Source organism: Sminthopsis crassicaudata, chromosome 1 (assembly GCF_048593235.1).
Source record: "Sminthopsis crassicaudata isolate SCR6 chromosome 1, ASM4859323v1, whole genome shotgun sequence".
Classification (NCBI taxonomy): Eukaryota; Metazoa; Chordata; class Mammalia; order Dasyuromorphia; family Dasyuridae; genus Sminthopsis; species Sminthopsis crassicaudata.
In genome coordinates, this window is record NC_133617.1 from 684,392,095 (window position 1) to 684,419,428 (window position 27,334).

Genomic DNA, 27,334 nt, shown 5'->3' on the forward strand with positions numbered 1-27,334 from the left:
TAAAATTTAATAAGGGAAAACAAAAGCCTCTGGTCTTTTCTGGTGCAATATATGCATATGCAAAAATGAACTTATATCACTCAGGGACAAATAAAAATAAAACAAAGAAAAAGAAAAGCTCTGAGCTGAGCAATGGTTAAGATCATAAGACCACTTTTATTAAGAACTTAGTACTTTGCAGGTACTGTGTTAAATGATTTCCCTGACTTCAACATGAAATCAGCCAAAGATTCTGCTTCCATATCTCTCAGATGCCTGATCTTAGAATCTTTTCCTATTTCCCATGGCCTGTGTCCATTATCATCTGCTGAAAAGCTGTTGAATTGGTCCCTCTATCTCCAGTATAGCCTCCAAACAAATATCAAAGATTAAGCACAGGTCTGATCAAGTTAATTTCCTGCTTTAGAATCTTCAATGGATCCCTTTAGCATATAGAATAAAATGCAAACTTCTCAGTTTGACATGGACAGTCCCTCACAATCTGGATCTAGCTTACCTTCCTTGATTTAAATTACTCCACTTGATGCATTCAAGTCAAATTGGATTGCTTACTCTTCTAAAAACTGATTACTCTGTCCCTTTTATAAAGGCATTCCCTTCTTATGTCCATCTCTTAAAATCCTTGTCTTCCTTCAAAAGTCAACTCAGGTACAATCTCTTCTGGGAAACCTATCTCAGAATTGCTAGTTGTCTGTTCTTATTCAAACAATTTTATATTTATTTTTGCACAATAGTTGTATTCAAGAATTGTTTGTTTTTTTAATTGCCTTTCTATCTGCAGGACTTTGCAAAGTGCCTGGTATAAATAAATAGGTGCTAAATAAATACTGATTAAAATGAATTCAATTATAAAGTGGGGGGAAAGGAAAGTTAAATTGAATTTTTGCCTGATCTTTAATAAGCTTGTCATCATTTATAATTTATAAGAATGAAAAATGTCCTTCTCATCCAGTAGCAGCGTCTCCAACTCCTCTCTCATGTTCAGGTTTTGCTACCCTTATAAAAGTAAATGAATAAATTAAAGGGCTCCTCACATAAATATCTAGATTAATTTGCAAACAACATGCAGGAAATATAAAAGCTACTAAAGCTATAATCTCTGTTCTGTCATTCTAGGGATTTGCAGTAAGTTTGAAACATCTCATTAGAGCAAGGTGTGTCTGAAAGGTGAGACTCTGGGACTGCTGGAAGGCTTGCCACACCTTTTCCCGATGTTGAGAACAGACAAGTCCTGTCCCATAGCTGGCCAGCACAGAGGGGTTTCTAATGTTGGCAGAGCTACAATTTATTATTTCACCATTTTTCATTGGTTGAAATGCACTATTCTGGTCCAGTATCTATGCCATGTGTGAGTATTAAATCCTATCCCAAATTGGCTGGAAATCAACAGCACATCAACAATTATAGCTGCTACTTTCAGAATGCCATATGAATTACATCTGGCACTATTACATCCTCCAATGGATATTACCCAGATTAAGATGCAGTGCTGGACCTCACGGTGGGGACTGGGGAGTTTATAAACAGCTGGATACAGACAGTACTCATGTACCAGCAATTTACCTCCTCAAGTTTGGCAACCAAAATCTGAAACACATTTTAAGTTCATGATAACAAAAATAAAATACTAAAGAAAGATTTTAAGACATAAGCTTTTTTTCCTTGAAAAAAAAGTAGAGGGACTCTGATGAGACATAACGTTAGCCACAGGACCCATAATCTCAAAAATTTTCCAACTTGATGACATCTGACATAATAGAATTTCTAAAAAGATGATCTTTAAGGCCCTTAGTATGTCATTCAGGAAATCTGTATCACCTACATTCCATAATGATCATGGTAATGGCACTACCGTGGATAAAACAGTGTAATAAAATTATTCATTTATTCATAATTTTGCTGTTTGCTTCCCAAAATGAGAGTTAGTTTGCTAATTAAAACTTAATTATCATTGGGAACAAATGCGATTGCATTTAAGAAAATGAATGTGCAACAATCCAGACTAAGAACAAAGATAGGAATAACTCTTTCATAATCAAACAATACCTACTACATGCCATGGTGTTATGTACAAAAAGTTAAAGAGAGGAGGGAGGCACTAGGTGGGTTCGGGAAAGGATACAAGATTCCTTCAGATAGCATCTGTGCAAATGTTATTAAATATATTTGCATTTATGGAACTTCAATTACAGGCAACTTTATAGTACTAGTATCTTACAAAATGAGCAGCAACCATGTAATAGTCACTCATCTCTTTCTCTATCAAGCTGGTTTTAAAAATGAGACTTTTCACAGTATATAGTAAGTAAATGAAAATGCTATCCTTCTAACTATAAACTATTTCTTTCAAGGATTCTGGTGTAAATGGAGAAGTCACTCAGAAAGCCAGGTGAAGCAAAAGAAAATACTCAAAAAAAATGACTGAATATCCCCAAGGAAAAAAAATGTCCTTATCAAGCACTTGATCCTTTCATAGATTTCTTTCCAGGTAAGCCCTGGTCAGTACTCATGTAGTCTGGTATTTCTGAAGTCAAACATATTAGAAGATTTTAATTAGCATTGAATTGTTTCTTTCTATAAGTTTTACTAGGTCACTGGTTAAAAAGGTAACATTTTCAAATGGAACCAACCAATGTGGCAAATATTTATTAAACACTTATTCTTTTCAATAGACAGTGATAGGTGATGAGGATAAAATATTTTTTAAAGTTTACATAGTCCTCAAACTTAGATGCTTATGTTGTTATAGGAGGAAAAGATATAACTGGTACAAGTTGGCATATTGAATACACAGGGAAATTTTTTTGAAAGATTCATAGTCTTTGCTGAGAAATGGTCATCTCAGCTAGATATCGCTTGCAGAGAAATACTTCAAGAGGTGGACAGGAGGAGGGCTACCATTCCAGGTAGGGGGAATAAATACATAAATTTGGTAGGCGAAAGGTAATGATTCGGCAGTTCAGAGTAAGTGGAAAGCATAGTATATACAAGGGAGTAATGTGAATAACAGAAAAGGCAGATTTACAGTCAAACTATGGAGGCTCAGAGGCCTTAAATAAGTAGTTCTGCAGACAATGGGGAACCACTGACTGTCTTTCAGTAAAGGAATGATGTGATCAGATTTGCATGCTAAATTACTCTGGCAGCTATTTTAAAGATGCATTGGAGAGGAAAGTAATAATAGAAGAGAAATCTAGGAGTCAGCTGGAAACGAGGAACTGGAGCTTTGAGGAGATATTGTAGGTTGAATTGCAGACGTTCACACAGGTAATAAATAAAGGTACAGAAAGCTAAACAATCACTGCAAGAAAGATTGGATGGAAGAGAGCCAAGGAAAGAGCCATTGAAGATACCTAAATTAAGGAAATGAGCAAAGGAGAATGGGGACAAAGAAGTAGGAGAAGTCAGACCTAATAAGAAGAGATTACTGAGAAAGAGATAGGTCAATAGTATCAAATGGGATAAAGAGTTAACTTTTTTTCAGGAGTCTCCTAATTGGTCTCCTTACCTTGACTCCCTCCAATGCATCCTTATCACAGCTTCCCCACATCATCCTGACCACCGGCTCTCCACTCCTCCACACACATTTCCCTCCCCAAACTCTAGTGACTCCCCTTACTGTAGGGTCACATCTAAACTCTGATAACCTGTCTCATTCTCCTTTCCATTCTTTTCACACATCAGGCCCATTACCATTACAATTCAACCACATTGGCCAATTTATAGTTCTTCACACATGACACTCCCTCTCCTTTCCCAGTGTCTTTGCATATACTATTCTTCATGCTTAAAATACTCTCTTTTTAATCTGTCTCTTAGAATCCCTCACTTCCTTAAACTCAGCTCAAGTACCACCTTCTACCAGAGGCTTTTCCCAGTGCCCTCAATTACCAGTGCTTTCCTGTGGAAGACTAGCTACAATTTGTACGTATCTTGTATACACCTGCACATGTGAATTGTCTCTCTTGATAAAATGCAATTTCTTTGAGGATAAGGCAAGTTTTTTATTTTAATCTGTATTCCCATCACTTAGAAGAATACCTGGAGCATGCTGTTTATTAACGGCTTAATAAATATTATGTGAAACAATGCCACCAGATTTGTCAATTAAATAATTAGTAACCTTAGAAAGGATGACTTCAGTGGAGAAGAAAGTAGTTATGTTATCAAATAGTTGAGGAGAACTAATAACCAAGGAGATCAAGAAAACAACTTAACATCACAGAGAAATAAAAATGAAGAAATCATTCACCTTTTTAAAATCTAATAATTTTCATTTTCCATTATAAATGTCTCATTTTTCTAGAGAACATTTTTAATCATTAGTTTTGTTTTCAAATTGTTTTTTTTTAAGTCTGATGTTTTATTTGCAAATGTTTTTATTCTTTCTTCCAGAACCAACTATTTTTAAATGGTATATTTTTTAAAACAATCATTAAGATCACTAAAAGCAAATCCAACTTGCAGATAGTTATTATATATGCCTTTCTCCCTTTTTATTTTTATCCCATATGCCTACTAAATTTGTAGGTTCTGTGGGATACGGTATAAGAAGGGATGGGCCAGGTAATCTCTAAAATCCTTTCCAACTATAAAAGTATAGAAACCTAGTTAATAATCCTTGCAAAATGCTCTGAAGCCTTAACAAATCATTGAGCTCTCATTTCAGAGTCATTTCATTTCTTATTTTAGTTATTTCCAAATGACTATGGAAATTTTCTCTTCTCTAGTGAGTCATTAATCACATGCAAACCAAAAGACTTCATATTCTAATAGCAGCTCCTCCAGAAATATCTCACCCCAAAGTATATGCTAATCTTTTGCTTCAACCTTAATATGTTGCTTTATTAATACATTATATATAATGTCTCACATATATTAATGTTACATACTATATATTATATATAATATACATGCCATATATAATATAATCTATACTATATATTGTATAGTATAATAAATATTATATATAATGTATATTATAGAGTATACATAATAATATTATAATTAACAGCAAAATATCAAAATGCATATGTAGTGTTAATTGTTCACATTGACACGATGGCTTTATGAATGATGGGAAATCTCTGGCTTGCATGTGGGTTATCCATCAAGCAGTTACTGAGAGGATCGGATTCTCAAGTGTAACCTTCAACATCCCCATATTTTCCAAAAACAATATAAGATAATGAGATGGCTTTTGAAGATTAAAGAGATACTTGATACATTTAATAAATTAGAAAAAAAGACACTCAAATATATCTTTACTACCACTCCTCCCCCAAAATAAAAAACATTTCAAGTTCCATCAACTTTAATGGGAAGGGGGGGAATTGAAGTTTTGTTTATTTTTAAAGATGTTTAGGTAAGAATTAAACTATTTGTTAGAATAAGGCAGCAATAATCGGTGATAATTTGTTTTAAATATCCAGGTGAACATGTCTGTTCTTTTTCAGCTCTTCTCACCTTTCCTCTTTTCTGCTTTGGTATTCTTTGTTCCTGTCTTTTTCCTTTTCCTTGTCTCTTTCTACTTTCTCACTCCTGTTCTTCTCTCACCATAAAATGTAACAAAAACCCTCTCATTATTTGATACACTTTCTAATGTTTCAACTCTACTGAACTTATTTTTTTTAGACCAGTAGGTAGAAGAGCCAGCCTGTTTCAATCTAAAAAATTAAACTGCTGCTTTTCACTTGTATCTGCCATTCAAGGTCTCCTCCTATAATATGTCTTCCATTGAAATGAGTCTTCCATCTCAAAGGAGATGCCAAAGGAATATAAATTCTGGCAGGTCCTTCAAAGACATAAAAGCTTTGAATAGAACCTCCTAGCATATATGTTTCTGATGTTCCTTAGCTGTGTCACCATGGACAGATCACTTACCTTCTCTGAGACTCAGCTCCCTTCTGTGCAAAACGGAAATAATAATATTAGTGACATTGACCTCACAGAGTTGTTGTAAGACTCAAATGGGGACTTCCGGCCAAGATGGCGGCGTGGAGGCAGACAGCTGCTTGAGCTCCTCGTTTTCTCTCAGAACTTACTTCATGACAAGCCTCTGACTTAATGCTTGACCCAGAAAGAAATCCACAAATTATCACCAAGAGAAGACATCCTTGAAAGTCGCCAGAAAAGGTCTGTGTTTGTTCGGGGGAGGGTCAATCAGACTGGGCGCAAACTGAGGGCAGACAGCCAGAGCAAGACAGGCAGCTCACACAGCTCAGACCGGAGGGGGAGGGGTGTGATCTCTGCCATTTCTGCGAAAGGGCTTTTGCCCCAGTGTGGATGCTCCGTCTTGACAGCAAGCCAGGAGCAGCAGAGAGGGTGTAAACACCGGAGGTGAAGATTAAAACCCCAGAAAGCCAGCGTCTCTCAGAGCCCGGCCACCCCCAACCCCCACCTGGACTGACTCGGTGCGTTCTCGGAGCCTCAGAGCGCAGACTCAGTACAGTCATTGCTGTTCTGTTAGTGGCTCTCTGCTGCCCTACCCCCAGTCTGTAGAGGAAGCCCATTAATAACATCCAGCCCTATCCCCCGCAAAACAGACCAATTGTTTCTCTTGTCAGTTTGTTTTCTTTGATTCCTACTCTGACAAAATGAACAAAAAATTCAAAAGGGCTCTAACCATTGACAGCTTCTGTGTGGAGAGGGAGCAGACTTCAAATGCTGAGGAGACTAGGAACAGACTGTCCCCAGATGTATCCCCTGGGAGGGATATAAGCTGCTCCTCAATACAAAAGAACCTCATAGAGGAAATCAAAAAGGCTCTCACAAGAGAGCTGGAGGAGAAATGGGAAAAGGAAAGGGAAGCTTGGCAAGAGAGCCTGGAGAAGTCATCCCATGCATTCAAAGACAGAATGGATAAAGAAATCAAATCATTGAGAAACAAGATTAGTGAGCTGGAAAAGGTAAACAACTCCAAGGAAAACAGGATTAGTGAGCTGGAAAAGGTAAACAACTCCAAGGAAAACAGGATTAGTGAGCTGGAAAAAGAAATCAGCTCTCTAAAAAATAAAATGGATACAATGGAAAAAAATTCCATAGAAGATAAAAACTCAATTGGACAATTACAAAGAGATATAAAAAAAGTGAGTGAAGAAAATACATCATTGAAAATTAGACTGGAACAAGTAGAAATGAATGACTCAAGGAGAAACCAAGAGGGAGTCAAGCAAAACCAGAGAAATGAAACAATTGAAAAGACTGTCAAGTACCTTACCAGAAAGACAACAGACCTGGAAAACAGATCCAGGAGAGACAATTTGAGAATAATCGGACTCCCTGAAAAATGGGAGGAAAAAAAGAGCTTGGACACCATTTTCGAGGAAATTATCAAAGAGAACTGCCCAGACGTTTTGGAAACAGAGGGTAAAATAGACATTGAGAAAATTCATCGATCACCTACTGAAAGGGACCCTAAAATCAAAACGCCAAGAAATATAGTGGCCAAGTTCAAGAACCATCAGACAAAGGAAAAGATATTGGAAGCTGCTAGAAAAAAACAATTCAGATATGGAGGATCCACAATAAGGATAACACAGGATCTAGCAGCGTCCACATTAAAAGAACGCAGGGCCTGGAACATGATATTCCGAAAGGCTAAGGAACTTGGTATGCAGCCAAGAATAACTTACCCAGCAAGAATGAGCATCGTTTTCCAGGGAAGAAGATGGACATTTAACGAAATAAATGAATTCCATCTATTTTTGATGAAAAAACCAGACCTACATAAGAGGTTTGATCTTCAAATACAGAACTCAAGAGACTTCTAAAAAAGGTAAAAAGAAATCTTGAGAACTATACTTCTGTCAAAAAAATATGTAAAGAACATATGTACAATTTGTCTTAGAAACTAGAGGTGGAAAGGAGATTATATCATAAAAAAGTATAAAGTGGTGGTACTACATCTCATGAAGAGGCAAAGGTAACCTATTATATCTGAGAGAAAGAAAGGAGGGAGATGAACATAGCGTGTATCAATAGACATATTCAATTTATGGTGAAACTTCTTCCACTTCATTGAAAAGTGAAAGGGAAGGAGTAAGCTAAGGGGAAGGGAATACAGTAATTTTGAGGAAAAGGGGTAAAATAAGGGGAGGATCTTTAAGGTGGGGGAGGGATCCTAAAAAGGGAGGGCTGTGAAAAGCAAGTGGTGTTTACCAGTTTAATACTGGATAGGAGGGTAAAAGGGAAGGAAAGGGGAAAAGCATAAGCAGGGGTTAATAGGATGGCAAGCAATATAGAATTAGTCCTTCTAACCATAAATGTGAATGGGGCAAACTGCCTCATAAAGAGGAAGCAGTTAGCAGACTGGATTAAAAGTCAGAATCCTACTATATGTTGTTTACAGGAAACACACCTGAAACAGGATGAGACATTCAAACTAAAAGTAAAAGGGTGGAGCAGAATCTATTATGCTTCAGGCAAAACCAAAAAAGCAGGAGTAGCCATCCTCATCTCAGATCAAGCAAAAACAAAAATTGATCTAATTAAAAGAGATAAGGAAGGGCATTATATCCTGCTAAAGGGAAGCATCAATAATGAAGCAGTATCAATATTAAACATGTATGCACCAAGTGGTGCAGCATCTAAATTCTTAAAAGAGAAATTAAGAGAGCTGCAAGAGGAAATAGATAGCAAAACTATAATAGCCGGAGATCTCAACCTTGCACTCTCAGAATTCGATAAATCAAACCACAAAATAAATAAGAAAGAAGTCAAAGAGGTAAATAGAATACTAGAAAAGTTTGATATGATAGATCTTTGGCGAAAGCTAAATGGAGACAGAAAGGAATATACTTTCTTCTCAGCAGTTCATGGAACCTATACAAAAATTGATCATATACTAGGGCATAAAAACCTCAAAATCAAATGCAGTAAGGCAGAAATAGTAAATGCATCCTTTTCAGACCATAATGCAATCAAAATAACATTTAATAAAAAGCCAGGGGAAAATAGACCAAAAAATAATTGGAAACTAAATAATCTTATACTAAAGAATGATTGGGTAAAACAGCAAATCATAGACATAATTAATAACTTCACCCAAGAAAATGACAATAATGAGACATCATACCAAAATGTGTGGGATACAGCCAAAGCAGTAATTAGGGGAAGTTTTATATCTCTACAGGCCTACCTGCATAAAATAGAGAAAGAGAGGGCCAACGAATTGGGTTTACAACTAAAATTGCTAGAAAAGGAACAAATTAAAAACCCCCAGACAAACACAAAACTTGAAATTCAAAAAATAAAAGGTGAGATTAATAAAATTGAAAGTAAAAAAACTATTGAATTAATTAATAAAACTAAGAGTTGGTTTTATGAAAAAACCAACAAAATAGACAAACCCTTAGTAAACCTGATTAAAAAAAGGAAAGAGAAAAAGCAAATTGATAGTCTTGAAAATGAAAAGGGTGAACTCACCACTAATGAAGAGGAAATTAGAACAATAGTTAGAAGCTACTTTGCTCAACTTTATGCCGATAAATTCGATAACTTAAATGAAATGGAAGAATACCTTCAAAAATATAGCTTGCCCAGATTAACAGAGGAAGAAGTAAGTAGTCTAAATAGTCCCATCTCAGAAAAAGAAATAGACCAAGCTATTAACCAACTTCCTAAGAAAAAGTCCCCAGGACCAGATGGATTTACAGGTGAATTCTACCAAACATTTAAAGAACAACTAACTCCAATGCTATGTAAACTATTTGAAAAAATAGGGATTGAAGGAGTCCTACCAAATTCCTTCTATGACACAGACATGGTACTGATACCTAAACCAGGTAGATCGAAAACTGAGAAAGAAAACTATAGACCAATTTCCTTAATGAATATTGATGCTAAAATCTTAAATAAGATATTAGCAAATAGACTTCAGAAAATCATCCCCAGTATAATACACTATGACCAAGTGGGATTTATACCAGGAATGCAGGGCTGGTTTAATATTAGGAAAACTATTAGTATAATTGACCATATTAATAATCAAATTAATAAAAACCATATGATCATCTCAATAGATGCAGAAAAGGCATTTGATAAAATCCAACATCCATTCCTACTAAAAACGCTTGAGAGTATAGGAATAAATGGACTATTCCTTAAAATAATAAGGAGCATATATTTAAAACCTTCAGTAAATATCATATGTAATGGTGATAAACTAGAACCTTTCCCTGTAAGATCAGGAGTGAAACAAGGTTGCCCACTATCACCATTACTATTCAATATAGTACTAGAAACTCTAGCCTTGGCAATAAGAGCCGAGAAAGAGATCCAAGGAATTAGAGTAGGAAATGAAGAAATCAAATTGTCACTTTTTCGCAGATGACATGATGGTATACTTAGAGAACCCCAAAGACTCTGCTAAAAAGCTATTAGAAATAATTCAGAATTTTAGCAAAGTCGCAGGATACAAAATAAATCCACATAAATCCTCAGGATTTTTATACATTACCAACACAATCCAACAGCAAGAGATACAAAGAGAAATTCCATTCAAAATAACAGTCGATAGTATAAAATATTTGGGAATATATCTACCAAAGGAGAGTCAGGCATTATATGAGCAAAATTACAAAACACTTGCCACAAAAATAAAGTCAGATTTAAATAATTGGAAAGACATTCAATGTTCTTGGATAGGCCGAGCGAATATAATAAAGATGACAATACTCCCCAAACTAATCTATTTATTTAGTGCTATACCAATCAGACTCCCAAGAAACTATTTTAATGACCTAGAAAAAATAACAACAAAATTCATATGGAAGAATAAAAGGTCAAGAATTGCAAGGGAACTAATGAAAAAAAAGTCAGAGGAAGGTGGTCTAAGTGTACCTGATTTAAAGCTATATTATAAAGCAACAGTCACCAAAACCATTTGGTATTGGCTAAGAAATAGACTAGTTGATCAGTGGCATAGGTTAGGTTCACAGGACAAGATAGTGAATAAAAATAGCAATCTAGTGTTTGACAAACCCAAAGATCCCAAATTTTGGGATAAGAATTCATTATTTGACAAAAACTGCTGGGAAAACTGGAAAGTAGTATGGCAGAAACTAGGCATGGACCCACATTTAACACCACATACTAAGATTAGATCAAAATGGGTCCAAGATTTAGGCATAAAGAACGAAATCATAAATAAATTGGAGGAACATGGGATGGTTTACCTCTCAGACTTGTGGAGGAGGAAGGAGTTTGTGTCCAAGGGAGAACTAGAGACCATTATTGATCACAAAATAGAACATTTTGATTACACCAAATTAAAAAGTTTCTGCACAAACAAAACTAATGCAAACAAGATTAGAAGGGAAGTAACAAATTGGGAAAAAATTTTTACAGTTAAAGGTTCTGATAAAGGCCTCATCTCCAAAATATACAGAGAATTGACTTTAATTTATAAGAAATCAAGCCATTCTCCAATTGATAAATGGTCAAAGGATATGAACAGACAATTTTCAGATGATGAAATTAAAACTATTTCCACTCATATGAAAGAGTGTTCCAAGTCACTGTTGATCAGAGAAATGCAAATTAAGACAACTCTGAGGTATCATTACACACCTGTCAGATTGGCTAAGATGACAGGAACAAATAACGATGAATGTTGGAGGGGCTGTGGGAAAACTGGGACACTGATGCATTGTTGGTGGAGTTGTGAAAGAATCCAACCATTCTGGAGAGCAATCTGGAATTATGCCCAAAAAGTTATCAAAATGTGCATACCCTTTGACCCAGCCATACTACTACTGGGCTTATATCCCAAGGAAATACTAAAGAAGGGAAAGGGTCCTGTATGTGCCAAAATGTTTGTGGCAGTCCTTTTCATAGTGGCTAGAAGCTGGAAGATGAATGGATGTCCATCAATTGGAGAATGGTTGGGTAAACTATGGTATATGAATGTTATGGAATATTATTGTTCTATAAGAAATGACCAACAGGAGAAATACAGAGAGGCTTGGAGAGACTTACATCAACTGATGCTGAGTGAAACGAGCAGAACCAGAAGATCATTATACACTTCAACAATGATACTGTACGAGGATGTATGCTGATGGAAGTGGATTTCTTCAACATAGAGAAGAACTAATCCAATTCCAATTGATTAATGATGGACAGAACCAGCTACATCCAGAAAAGGAACACTGGGAAATGAATGTAAACTGTTATTTTTACCTTATGAATCCAATTCTTCCTGTGCAACAAAAAATTCGGTTCTACACACATATATTGTATCTAAATTATACTGTAATATATTTAACATATATAAGACTGCTTGCCATTTGGGGGAGGGGGTTGGGGGAGGAAGGGAAAAAATCTGAATAGAAGTAAGTGCAAGGGATAATGTTGTAAAAAAATTACCCATGCATATGTTATAATGTTATAATTAAATGTTATAATTATATAATAATGTTATAAAAATGTTATAATTATAAAATAAAATAAAAAATTTAAAAAAAAAAAAAAAAAAAAAAAGACTCAAATGGGATAATATGTGCAAAGTGGTAAACAAACTGTATAGTGCCGAATAAAAGGAAGCTGACATCACTCCCACCATTGTCACTCTCACTGTCACTGATCGTTACCATTGCCAAAGTTTAGAAGGCTCATCACAAGGTTGGACACACTATGACAAATTTTTCAACCATAGCAAACCTCTACAGTATCTTAGTTATTTTTAGGGGGATTTCACTCTGTTTCAATGGAAGTACTATATCCACAAACAAAATCACAAATGCTTAAAACAGTATTTACTTGTGTATGATTCTCAATTTATTTTTATTCTTATCAGCTAACTTCCTGACTCCAAGCCCATAGATCTATCACTGGGACACCTAGAGGTCTCGTAAAATATAGAGTTTAATTCCTACTGCCTCCTCCCAAAACCACTTTTCAGATGGATTTTCTAAATAAAAGTCTGAGATAGTTTCCCTATTTATTAACTTTGAGTCTTAAATAGTTCATTTCCCTTTAAAAGTTCATTCTTTTGTTTTGTTTTGTTTTTTTTTAATTTGAGACAGGGCTCAGAAATCTATTTTTTTAGTTTATTCCTTTTGTCAAGTATTGTAAAGTACATACTAATGTAAAGTAAGATCAACTATCACCACAATCACAGCAATAAAGTCTTCCATTTACAGTGAGTTCAATATTTCAGATTTTTGAAGGAGCTATGACAAACTGTACATGGTATCAAGGACTGGTCTGAAGGAGCGCCAGGATCTTCCCTGTACCATAATAGAAGGAACACAAGGGTCAACGTCACATGAACAATAGGTGTCTGGTTCCCTTCACTGAGAAAGGAAATTCTCTCACCAGTGGTAAGCCAGTCTATTATTTCCTGTAGAGGCTGGGATACCCAATGACCTGACACAGTCCAGTGACACCTGAAGCCTACAGAGGGACCTTTTAAGTTATATGAGAACTAGGACATAAAATCTCTATACTGCTATAAGGTGTCACGCTCAGCGATTTGTACACTCAAAAGAAAAAGCCACTCTATTACAAAGGAGGAAACCTCTCCTTTTATCATCTCTTTTTAAATATACTCCAGATGTAGCTGATTGTCTACATTAAAATATAACTCTTCAAACACACGGTTTTCTCTTCAAAGATCAACTCTTCACATGTTAGATTAATTCAACAAGTATTCAAATAATTTTCATCAACATTAAGTAAATCCTTCTTATGAGAAAGGATATGTAGGTTGAGCACTAGGTGGCTAGTTCCCATAATCAAGTCATTTTATGAAGTCAATGCAAACATTCCAAAGCAAATTTTTTAAAAATAGCAAATACATTTCCTGTCTAATTCCCTTGTCCCTGATCACTATATAGAACTGGATAAAAGTCTAAGATGGACTGGAGATTTCATTTATTTATTTTATATTATTATGATGATTATGATTATGATTATATTAGATATATATGTCTGGACAAAGGAATAACCCAAAATGGGCTGTTTGAGATATTGCATGTATGTTTACTACTTAGGAGCATTAGTGTTGAATTACTACCCATTTTTTTTTCTAACCAGCTAGCAAAAATGTGCAGAAAGAATAAGTCTGAGAGTCAGAGAACTAAGTTTGTTTCACAGTTAATATAATTAGAAAATGAAGTGATTGAACAGAGTACCCTCCCCCCCTCAGAATCAGGAAAATCTAAGTAAAATTACTGCTTCACTTATTAGCTGTGTTACCACTAGGTACTCACTTAAATTCTCTCACTTTCAATTTCCTTATTAGCAAAATGGGGAAGATAAGAGGCAATATAGGTAAAGAGCTCTGCAAATATTAAAACACTATATAAATGTTAGCCAATATTGTTGTTGCTATTATTTTATCCAGAAGCTTCTGTGTTTTTACAAATTCCACTGAATAAAAAACATAAAAGTAAGACAATAAGATGTTTAATGCTCAGGAAAAAATTCAAAATTGCTATTTTAAACAAGATATAGGACTTTGCCTCCAGGTCTCTTTTGTATTATTACAGAATATGACTAAAATCTAAAGCAAAGACAAAGCTGACACACCAGAAGAATCTATCATCCTCACAACCTGCTAGAGTGGGCAGTTTGTTGTCTTCTTGTGATTCATTTAATCTGACATGAGACCTGAGATTATTGCTGTTATTTTTGATAACTTTGAAGAAAGAAATGCATTATTTAAAAAGAAGTATAATATTTCATCTCAGTACCAGACGTCTGAATTTGTACCTGACCATAAAAACTCATAACAGCAAAAGGTTAAAAATATTAAATTATTAAAAATATGTATTTAAGGTAATTATTATTGTGAGGATAGACATTCTTTCAACTTTCCAAATGGCAACACTTCTTCAATTTATAAAGTAAGGGGCATTTCATAAAAAATTAAAATTGATTTAGGCAACACCTTTACGAATTATTCTTCTTGACTTCTTGATATCTACTGAATCACCCAACTAATCAATTCATAGTCTTAAAGTGTCAAAGAACATGTCAACAACTGTTCTGAAACAAAAGGATTCAAGATTTGAGTAGAGGTTGAAACAAATAATCTGTCTTTTCTTATGAAAGATTCTTGATTCAATAAAACTTGTTCAAGTCCTTTGGTTCTGGAAACAGACTTTGATTAAATGTTGAAACTACTTGCAAGTGAGATTCCTTTTGTTTTTGTTCCCCCTCTCTGCTCACATGGATAGGTAACCCCAAAAGAGTTATAGTGACTTTTTTCTTATTGTATTTCTTTTGTAAAATAGATTTTTACTTCTCCTTTCTTTTATTTTAACCTAGATTCTGACATTTTTAATTCAACATATGAATTTAAACCAAGAAAACAACAAATTAGACCAAAAAAGTACACAAGAAGATAATGAATAATCATCACCTTATGGCTATTCAAAATAAAATAAAAATTTTAAAATATTTAAAGTTTGACACTCAGTAAAACAGACATTCACACTTAAGTCATTTAATCCAAGCTCCTTATTCTGGTATAGTTCAGAGGATGTGAAATTTAGTAGAGAGCAACTTGTACAAAGTAGATGGGTTCTCTATCCCTTGTGAAACTAGTCTAAACTTATATGTAATACAGTTATTTTATATATTTATGCCCATTGTATCCCAGTAGAGTATAAACTCTTTTGAGGGAAAGAATTACTTTATTTCATCTGTGTATCTCTTTTACTTAGCACAGAGTGTTTTACATATCATCCTGATCCTGAATTTATCTCCAATTCAAGGGCAACAATAAAGTGGATTGGGTTTTGATTTATGAGAATTAATGTTTGTAAGCTTAGAGTTGGCAAATGGGGTTCCTATTGGAAATCTTGACTCTACACTTGTCCAAAAGCAGGAACTAATCCTTATTCTAATCTAGAATGACAAATGGCAGGGATAAATAACCTAGATCTATTCCAGAAAAGAACTGATCACCTCAAGCCCTCCTGGATGCAGAGTGGCAGCCATGGGGCTGGGCTAACCAATCAGAGGCTGCTGACCTTGTAACATCCATTTTCTTATGCCCCATCAAAGAATTCAAGGAAGGACAAACTCTCACCTCCCATTGACAGCACTTTTAATTTCCAATCCATTGGGTAAAACCACAGTGATGTCCACCATGCTGCTCCTCAGGTTTTCTTTCATGTTGACAAGGTTCTGCTGTGGGATGATTCCCAAGTCCCTGTTTGGTTTCTGATCACTGTGGATGTTTGTTGTAGATGGCTTTCCAGGAGGAGGAGGAGCCCGAGCTTTCATCTTCCTCCTAGAAAATAGAAGACAACAGAAATGTTCAGAAATATTATTTTTCTCCAGTTATAACCTATTTTTCTTGTAAAAATATATTCATAAACCTTAATTCCATCTTCAGAGCCACTTGTCTTTATTATATTATTGTTACTGTATAAGTTACTCTAGTTCTTCTAATTTTGTTCAACACTGGTTCATATAAGTCTTCCCAGCTTTTTCTGAAACCATCCCCTCAGTCATTTCAGATGGTTTATTAGGTGAGAAGACTTTTGTTAGTAGCAATTTACTAATCCTGTCTAGGGCTCACAGAATCTCAGAAAATTTAATTCAATTGGTACTTGAAGCATGAATCACTCCCCTGCAAAATATCAAACAAATGTACTCCCAGTCAGAAGAGCTTATTAGATTAGATTCTCTGGTTCAGAGGAGGAAACTGAGGTTCAGAAGAAGATAAAGTTACTCTTCTTAGGTCATGATAAAAATATTGGGGAAACCAAAAGCAGAATCTAAATTGCCTAAACTCCAGATGAGCATTTCCCCACTATTGTACCATGTATTAAAAAATTCTCAAAGAATTATGCAAATGATTTTCAAGAACTTAAGAAAAATCTACTTCAAAAATGTTTGCTTGTTTATTATTTCATACTGTGGTGACAACTTCAATGTTTGTTTTCTTAACTATAAAATGGGGTGGCTCTTAACAGAGGCCCAAAGTCAACTACTTGTGTGATTCCCAAATCACTTAACCTCCATCCCCATGTCTTAGTTTCCTCATATGTAAAATTAGAGGGAAGACTGAACTAGATAACTTCTAAAGTCTCTTTCATCTTAAACTAAAATTCTAAAAATGAGTTAACTCAGTCATACTACTAATTACTTAACCATCAGGACTAAGAAAAGAGACTCATGATCTTTTTCTTAATCTGCTGAAAGTAAGAGTAAAAAATAAATAACAGAAACACCTCCAAAATAATTCATATTTCACTTTAAAATATTTTTATAAAGTTTCTATGACATCTTGATCATAAAGTATACAAGCTATAATAAGGATAATTATTCACTCTCTAAATAGATGCATAACAATTGGATGTGGAGGCTTGCAGCTCAGAAAAATGCTGAATTACACTGCCCATAGCAGACCCACAAATAAGCAAATATTTGTTAGAAATTAATTGATTCAGTTAATAAACATTTATTGAGTGCATATTTTGTATAAAGTTCTTTTAAGTTCTATAGTGAGAAATTACTCTCTTCTTTCAATAGTTTCCCCAAATCACTAACTCCTGTTGATATTTCTCTCAAAATCTCTCATCCATCATTTCTTTTCCATTCCATTTCCATCACTTACCACTTTAGTTCAATTTATTCTTATATTTTTCCCTACTCCTTATATACCCCTATTCCTTATACTCTCTAATTAATTTGACACACCCAATCAGCCTTGCTAAAATTTCACTTTGCAAATGTTATTTTTCTATCAATAAATCCTCAAAAGTTATGTGCTCAGCCTTCTTTTTTCCCCTCTTAGGAACCCCATTAACTCCCTTGGATTTGACTAGGCAGAACTACACAGAGCATCCCAATCTCCTCTCAGCTTTAGTTCCATATCTACTCTTCATGGAGGATTTTGTGTATTCTCTCTAAATCTTATCCTTCAAATGAAGTCTTTCCAAGGAGGACTGAGTGAAACAATATATTAAGGAAATTCTTCTTAAGTAATACTTAAGGGTCAACTCATTTTCCAAAATCTGAAACCCTCCTTGGACAGCACTTACTTATGTACCCTGCTCATTAGTCATTTAATATATGCCATTTGAATTATGTCATATATAAAATATATATTCTTTTTATGGCTCATATACATTATACACACATATATGTACGTATGTATACATACATAACACTTTTTTTTCATATGGGCATGTCTCCCTTTTGTCTTTTTTGTCCCCACTGCTAGAACAGTGCCGGGAACAGAGCAGGCATTTAATAAAAGTTTGCTGCCAATTCCCTTTGATACACAAGATTTGTATATATGTGATAGGACACAGTCTGTTGGTTCCCTTTAGGGAAGATTCCCACAATTTTGCTCACATACATTTCTTACTCATTAAGAGTCCACGATATTTCTCTTATGAAAATGCTTCCTTAATTCCTGGGATGATTCATTTATTCCTTTGAGTGCTTCCCTTAGTTCTGTCATTCTACATCCATACTGATGTGTATAGGTTACCCCAACATGGGCACTCAGTATTTAAAAATGTGCGGGGCCTCTGTAGTGGAAAAATGAAGTATTCTCCCTTAATAGTAGCTGCCAGCATTTCCTTCTGCCTTCATAGTAGAATTTCATTATCTTCCCACTATGCTAACATCCAGTATTTTAAATTTATCATTTAATTTAAATCTCCCAATAATTATGTAAGATATATAATGCAAGTACTATTATTCTTATCACCATATTAAAAAAATCAAAGCTTGGAGAATTTAATTGACTTGCCCAAAGTCATTCAACTAGTTAGTTCCTCTCTTTACATCCCAGCTGAAGCCTTTCTAAATCCAGGTCCATTCACTGGATTCGTAATTCATTGAACTCCTAGGAACTAGGCAAATTATTGGGATTCAATAAAGAACAGTGATTAATCCATTAACTACTTAGGCCAGGGATATTTCAGAGCCCCATTGTTTTTCTCTCCATTCTTTCAAATTAGCTTACATTCAAGGGGTAAACTATTTTCTGGTTCAATGCATTAAGGAAATTAAACAACAATTATGGAATGGATGAAGACATTGGTTGCATGATTCAATTGCAAAAAAAATAGCACGTTGGATTCTTGCTAATTAAGATGATACATTTGTTAAATAAAATGCTGCTGGCTTTGCACTGAGATTCATTTTGTGACAACTTAAATGAATTTTTTATTGTTGAGTTAGGATTAAAAAGTTTGTGAGCAGAGACAGCAAAGGATGGCATTAATGCCCATTTTATGAGATGCAATTCTTAATACAATCTTCCAAGCCCTAGCTGGGTTCTTTCTGAGAGACGACTACGAACCTATCTGGAACTTTGCTGGTGAGACAAAGAAAGAGCTAATGAAGTTCTTTCCTGCCTATACACACCCAGAAATTGAACACAAAAAGCTGTTTAAGTATGTCCAGGTTGCTATGTTAGGGCATGAATCACTGGAGAGTCAAATGATATATTCATTATTCCCAACAAGTTTAAAAAATCTGGATATGTCACTCCCAAAAGTTATTTATAAAATAAAATTATTTCTGCTGCTTCATGTCACCAATCTAGAATGCTGGGAATGTTACTTAAACTGTCACGTATGTCTAAGTGGAAGAGCTGGTCTACATATTAATTATATATTTATGTATGTTTGCACTTTAATAATAGTTACCATTGATGTAACTCTTTCAGTTTCACCAAGTACTTTCCCTCCCTCCCAGATTGATTTTTATTTTGGATTAGGTAAAAGAAGCTATTCTTTGTCTCATTTCTTACCCAACTTTAATCACTGAATAGGCATTACCTCAAACATATTGAGACCTGAGAAAGACTTTAGCTAAAAAAGGTCAAGACCTTCCATTGTTAACAGGGCCGTTTCCAGGCATCCTGCTCTGTGCCACTAGACCCAGATGGTTCTGAGGAGAGAATAAAGTGGGAAATTGCAGTCTTGCCTCACTTGCAAGCCATGATATCACTTTTGTGGTGTCATGGTCCCTTTCTACAACAAAGAACAAATTACATCACTTTATCACTTTTGATCCAAACAATCTTGAGATAAGTGCAGGGTTTGTAATTATACCTATTTGATCCATTAGAAAGCAGGCTGACACAGCTTAAGTGTTTATATAATAAGTGATGGGAGATTCGAACTCAAGTCTTCCTAAATTTACCATTATATTCACTATTCCACAAAGAGACAATTTACACCATGGCCAACAGAGCCTCAACCTTTCCAAGTTGAGTTTTCACCAAAGCCTAGGGTTTTTTAAGTTCACTGCTATGTTGAGCACTATTAAATACACTAAGAAAAATATAAAATGAGATATGCATAATGTGTGTAATCCAAGTGCACAAAATGCATAAAGTAGACAATACCTTATGGTTAGCTGAAAGCAACTAAAGATCTACAATTCCAAATATCAGGGAATTGATATTGTCTAGACGTAACTACAATCCAAATGAAAGCCAGTCAATAAATGTTAAGGAAATGGCTAACTACTCCAGTATCTTTGCCAAGAAAACCCCAAAATGGGGTCATGAAAAGTCAGATATAACTGAACAACAACTCTGTGCTAAGCCCTGCAAATGCTTTATGACAATCTGAGTACATCATTGGTTTGCATCCATGCTCCAAACCCACAGGTCAAAACAATAACATGTGTATTTAAGTACTATCATCTGTGGGAACTTAAAAATCTTGTGTTATTTCCTTATAAGAAAAGGAAGGCACACCCTAAAAATCATGGATGCAATCAACACCAGTCCACTTAGGAAATATAAATCAATGGAATGACCTGAGGATTTATGGGGAGTTCAAGATTTCTCCTTGTCTAAGATGTTTTAATCCCCGTCTTCCTTTGGCACAAAAGATCAGAGACAATAATTGCTTAAACAAAAATGTATAAGAAACCTTTCCACACCCTGCCTGCTTTATGTTGCTCTTGTAGAAAATGAAACTCATTCTGGCTGCTCAGAATCATTGTGATTCTCTCACTGGAAGCCAGCATGCTTCAAACCCTCAGGACAGCACATGGGAATAATAATCAGAATAAAATGCTTCCAGTTCCAAGGATCATCAATTTTTTTTATTATGATTATCTTTATTGAGCCACCAGTTTGGGTAGGCTTATTTATCGACTCAACAATAGTGCTATATTAAGCCCTTACTGGAGGAATTTTGGGAAAAGAGTTTTTCAAAATCATTCAGAATAAAAGAAGACCATGCTCCTGATTGGGAACAAGCAGCAACCTAGTCTGAGAGTGGAGCCTTCAATCCCTGGGACACCTGGAAGGAATTCAATAGTTGTCTCCAATGTTCTCTGTCGATATTTCTTCCAAGAGATATTTCCTTACTTTTCTTTGTATGCCCAGTTGTATCTAGCACAGTGCTTAGCACATAGGTATTTAAAAATGTTTATTGACTGGGTTCAGGAACCAGGAGTTCGTGAAAGAAGCTTTCCACATAACCATTCACAAACAGCCCTGACTACTTACTTTTACATTTAGCTGGGATGCACAGAAGGATCTAGGGATAGATTTCAAATCTGTGAGGTTAAATGGTGGAAATCACATTTTATTTTCACTAATATTTGACTGAAATTTGGCATTCCTTCAATATTGAATTAAAAAGGAAATATTCATATAAGGGGTCAAGAAGCTTTAGCAGAATGCCAAAGGGGTCCCTGACCCAGAAAAGGTCAAAGACTTCTCTTTTAGATAGTGTTACTTAGAAATTCTCCTAAGAGTTAGGAGGTGATTATAAGTTAAGAACATGAAAGAATCAACTCTACTTCTGAACTCCAAAATTTTCCTTTGCTTCTGAGTTGTATTAGGGAGAGTAGATGGTCAACTAGGTCTGAATATATGTGATATCCCATCCTAATATCTCTGGCACCAAGGAGTGGGACTAGAAAGAATTCATTCTAAAAATCCTGACTAAGTTTATAAACAATAAAGGCTTTGGGAGAATAATAAACTATGGAAATACATTGCCATGTTTCCTCATCATTGACTGTTATTGAAAGATTCAATCTATCCACCTTTAAAAAGATAGCTAAAAGTCATGTCAGGATAACTAAAAACAAAAAACAAAAAAACTGGCATATAAAGAGATATTCTGTTCAACTTTTGATAGATAGTTGTATCAATTGAGGCAGTACCTTTAATAGATTTTTGAAATGGAGAATTAATCACTACCTAAAAATAGGCTGAGCTGGACCTGTGATTTCACTGACATAAGAAATGCACTAATAATGATGATGGCAATAAGAGCTAGCATTTATATAGTGTGTTAAGGTTTGTAAAGTACTTTACTTTGTTATCTCAGTTGATGCTCATGACAAGTAGATTCTATTAGTTTCATTTTACAGGTGAGGAAACTGAGGCTAAAAAAAGTTAAATGACTTGATCAGGGTCACAGAGGTATTATGTCTCTGAGGCAGAATTTGAACTAAGATCTTCTTGACTTCCGTGTTGCACATCCCTCCCTATTAACTTTACAAGACTACAGAGTAGCAACAATCTTAGAGATCTGCCAAAGGACTAAGAAGTGACTCATTAGTATTATGTGTGAAAGTAGGACTTCCTGAGATTAGCACTATAGACTTCCAGGATGCTCATGTGCTTATTCTAGAATTACTTTCTTCAAGGTTCAGAGGATGATATTAGGAGAGAGGCTGGGTGGTTAATTATAAAAAGCAAGGGGAGGAGATATCAAGACAGAATCAAAGGCTCTTTCTACTGTGCTATGGTCAGTATATATATCTAGTGCCTCCAAATCACAGTGCAGATGTCTTTGTTTTAATTCTCATACTCCCTGGGAACTAGTCCAGCCACCACCTATTTTTATTACTATTATAATGCATGTGCTTAATCTAGTCACATAGTATCTCTTTTAAATCTCAGTTACTGAAAAAACCTGAAGAGACTTACATGAACTGATGCAAAGTGAAAGGAACAGAACCAGAATGCTGTACATGGTAGCAGCAATATTGTACAATAATCAACTGTGAATGACTTAGATATTCTAAACATCACAATGATTTAAGAGAACTCTGAAGAACTTATCACGAAAAATGCTATCCGTCCTCAGAGAAAGAACTGGCAAAATATCTATACAAATCAAGGCATACTTTTTAACTTTCTTAATTTTCTTGGGTTTTATTTAGATTTGTTTTCCTTTATAACAGAACTAATATGGCAATGCTTTGCATGATTACACGTGTATAACCTATATCAAATTGCTTGCATTCTTAATGAAGGGCGATAGAAAGGGAGAGATTTTGGAACTTAATTTTTTTAAATGAATGTTGAAAATTATTTTCACATATAATTGGGAAAAATAAATATTAAATTAAAAATAGGTAAATAAATCTAAGTTATTCTACCACCCATTCTCTCCTTGCGTGCTCTGGGTAAAGTTGAGCATTTGTCTCTCTCTGTGCATCACCTATTTTCCATAAATTCCCATCTCCCAGCAAAAGACAAAAAAGCTAGAGAAGCAGCTCCTTGATAACAAAGGACTATTTTTTAATACTTCTTCCTATTCTACACAATTCCCGTTACAATACCAATAAATACTTGTTGATTTGACTCCACTTGAGAATGTTTTGCTGATAAAATTACAAAAGCAACATTCAGGATGGTGGCAAGCATATATGAAGATTTCATTAATGTTTTAGAATATTACAAGAATGACATCAAAAATGCAGGAAAAATTCTGCCTTGAGGACTTTAGCCCAGAAAACTTGGCAACTAAGAATGGCCAAAAAAAAAGATGATGAATTGGAAAATAGATCTTATGAAGAAATGATAAAATAATGGGTCTGGAAACAATGAAGGAAGGGTGGATACAATCTGAATAACTAACTCTAATTGAATGAAATCTACAGATGCAACTTGTTTTTCATGAACACAAATACAGAAAGAATGGGAATAGAATCAAACTAAGGTAATGGGAACTAGGGTTAATTCCTCCTTTTGTAAAATAAATCAAACTAAAACAAAAGTGAAAGAATACACTGTTTTGGAGATCTGTAATAAGGTAGATTATGAAGTGTGTGTGTGTGTATGTGTGTGTGTGTGTGTGTGTGTGTGTGTGTGTGTGTGTGTTTAATTAAATCCTACCCTATATCTGGATGTTTGGCGGCAGAACTAGCAGCTGGAACAAAAATTCTGTATCTATTTTCTACATCTTACTTTCTGTCTGGAATAACCCTCAGCCAAGGTACTGTCATGTATGTGCCCAATCTGGCTAAACAAGAGCATTAGTGGATGACCTGAAATATAGTATGAAAGCAAAAGAGACAATAAAGCTTTGGGAAAGCACCATTATGTCAGACTAAAGCAGAGAGCAAAAGAGTTCTAAGGTGGTAGACATATGGGGTAGAGGGAAAAGGAAAGAGAGTGGGAGAACAGGAGAGACAGAGAGGGAGGGAGAGAAAAAAAAAGGGGGGGGGGAGAGAGAGAGACCAAGACTGACAGAAAAGACAGAGACAGTTTAATTCATTCAGGGTTGTTCTTTGGTTTGGAATGAAAATATCTCTTAAGTCAGGAGTTGATAACCCTGAGTTTATGATTAGCTGTCATGAATAGAAATGTCAGTTGTCAAAATTGGGAGTGGCTCTACCTCTATTTGTGTTGAGACTCTGCTCCTACCTTAAAAGCAAGAGCCTATTTCAAGCCACCAAGTGTAAGATTCACAGCTGGAAAAAGACTTGGACATCATCTGGTATAACTCCCTTCTTTTCTAAAGGAAGAAAGTTGCCTGACACCTTGCATGTCACAGAAGGCTAGACGTCCGTCTAGGCAGACTTCAGAATTTGAAGGCAGTCCTCTGATGCTAAATCAAGGGTTTATTCTATTTCTGGTGTGTTGCTTCAAAACCAGGCAGTTGATATTCCTCAAGTGTGATTGTGACCATATCATTCCCTTGCTCATGAAACTCCCATGACTCCCTAGCGTCTCTAGGAATCAACTACAGCCTGGCATTTGGATGCCTTCATAACCCATTTTTCCAGACTAATTACTTGCTACTCACTGTTTGGATTTTAAAACCTTTTGTGCCTCACACAGAACAAATAAAGAGGGAGTGGCAGAACACTCACTGAACCAGAAGGCCATGCAGAATCTCAAGGAGATATAGATTCAGTCAAAACAATTTTAAAATACTTCCCAAACTAGAGTTTTACATTTAAAATGCTGTCTTTTAACATAAACTTTAAAACAAAAGTCATAACAATCATGTAATAATAGACTTTTAACAATCAACAAAATTCTAAACCAAGTATTAGTTTATGGGAATGGCTTATTAGCCAACCATGCAGCAGATCTGTATTCACACAAGAAACAACAGAATAAACAAAAAGCTGAATCCTTCAGCTATTACCCAAGCACTGATAAAATTAGTCAATAACCAAGGAAATGGTTGCCTTTCTACACCTATACTATACCCAAGCACAAATGCATTCATGATAAAATCAGATAAAAACAAGAGTTTCACCACATTGCTGGATATTACCTAAAACAATATCTTTTTTCCTGAGACAAGTATTAATATGTTCAAGTTTGAACAGTCTTATCAAATGGAATAAAATGGAGATGATGAGAAAACTTACTGGTTCACAAATCACCTGGCAATGTTTTCCCAAGTCCCAAAGCTGCCTCTTATTTCCCGGCTGTGGTTTCCTGTAGCCCTGAGATTCAGCTTCTCCAGGAGGAAAAAAAAAAAAAAAAAACACAAGCTGTTTCCCTATAGCATTGCAAGTGGAAGCCAAGGAGCTGAAGTAAAGAATAAATAGTTCCTTGTCCTCCACCAGATTAAGAACTCAAGGATGAAGCAGGCAGTGAGAACAAGCCAAAGCCCTTTGGCCGGATCAAGCTTAGTTATTTATTAATAAAGGTGCAATCTGATGCAACTCAACCAGTCCTAATCTCATGGCAGAAACTATGCTATGCAACTAAAATAACTTACATGTTTTCCTAAGTGGCTGTATACTTTATGTAGACCTTACCCTGAATGAAAGGCAGGTAAGAGATTAGATAAGAATGCTAGACCTGGAGACAGGAAGCCTTGAGTTCAAATCTTACCTTTGACACTTCCCAGTTGTGGATCTGTGGGCAGATCACTTGACAAGCATTTTCCCCATCAGTAAAATAGGAATAGTAACTCCTGCAATATCTATATTCCAGTCTTCTTGTAAGGTTCAAATGAGATAATTTAATATAAAATGCTATGCAAATTTTATAACACTTCTTGGCTTTGTTATTATTTCTATCATTAAGGTACTTTTGCCAAAGATCTTGTGACTGAGAAGGAATAGAACAATGAAAGTCAAGTCAAGTTCATTTTGGAAAGTCTTTGGACTATTGGCAAAGAAATTTATTTCAATTTTGATCAACTTCTCTTGGCTGGAGTGGGAAGAAGGAAGGGAGGAAGGGAGGAAGGAAGGAAAAGAAGAAGGGAGGAAGGAGGGGAGAGGAAGGGGGAGGGGGAAAGAGAAGAGAGGGGAAGGAAAAGGAAGAGGGGAGAGGGGGCCAAGAAAGGAGAAAGGAGGACATGGGGATAAGGAAGGTAAAAGGAGAAGGGGAGGAGAAGATGAAAAGAAGAAGGGAAAAGGAGGAAGGAGGAGGGGAGAGAGAGAGAAGAAGGGGAGGAGAGAGAGAAGAGGGAAGAAGGAAGGGGAGAGGGAGAAAGTGGGGAAGGAAGGGAAGCTTTTCAAGAAAAATTCACCAAAACCATTATGTTCACATCCAAATTTTTGCTCATACTAATGACAAGGAATGAAAATTGGAGATAAATGCTGGGAGAATAACATAGATTATGCAAAGAAAAAAAATGGACATTATCAATTTGTAATGATATCCCTTTATTTGAATGTATAGGCCTAAGAATGTTAAGAATGATTAGCTGTTATCTAGGATAAAATCAATTGCCTTGTTTGAGAACACACATATGGGGGGGGGGGAGGGTAATTAGAACGTATACTTTTCTTATTCAATTTACTAAATATTCCAGACTTTTAAAGCATGGATAAAAAATCCCAGAGGGTCAAAGAACAGAGCCACTAAATAGCTGATAACAGTGGTCAAATTCATTTTCCCATGGGTTTCAGTATCCGTGTCTGTAAAATGAGAGTGGATTAGGTCACAGGGAACCTGTGACTTCACTGAGAAATTGTACTTTTAATAAAATATTGTGATATTCCTAGAGTAGATATTCTCAAAGTTAATTTTCTAACACTTATCTCTGATTCTGATTTTTCTAAAAGAGAAGAATCCATGTTAGCTGTATTTGATGAGCTCAGGGAAGGCAGTTTTGGTTTTGTTTCTATATCCCATCATCACCTGACACTTAATAAATGCTAGTTAAATGCGAAT

General features: G+C 35.4%; 1 protein-coding gene across 12 annotated transcripts in view; it reads right to left on the reverse strand.

The window, feature by feature from the left end:
- COBL (cordon-bleu WH2 repeat protein) overlaps positions 1-27,334 on the reverse strand; it is a 343,248-nt gene that overhangs the window by 228,703 nt on the left and 87,211 nt on the right. For 10 of the 12 annotated variants that reach the window (XM_074283615.1, XM_074283610.1, XM_074283605.1 and 7 more), the window contains one exon: positions 16,043-16,246. In XM_074283615.1, coding sequence (XP_074139716.1) covers positions 16,043-16,239 — 197 coding nt within the window. In that variant the 5' untranslated portion in view covers positions 16,240-16,246. Of the gene's footprint in view, positions 1-16,042; positions 16,247-25,572; positions 25,798-27,334 lie in introns of those variants that run through there. The other 2 variants (XM_074283611.1, XM_074283606.1) reach the window with 2 other exon arrangements.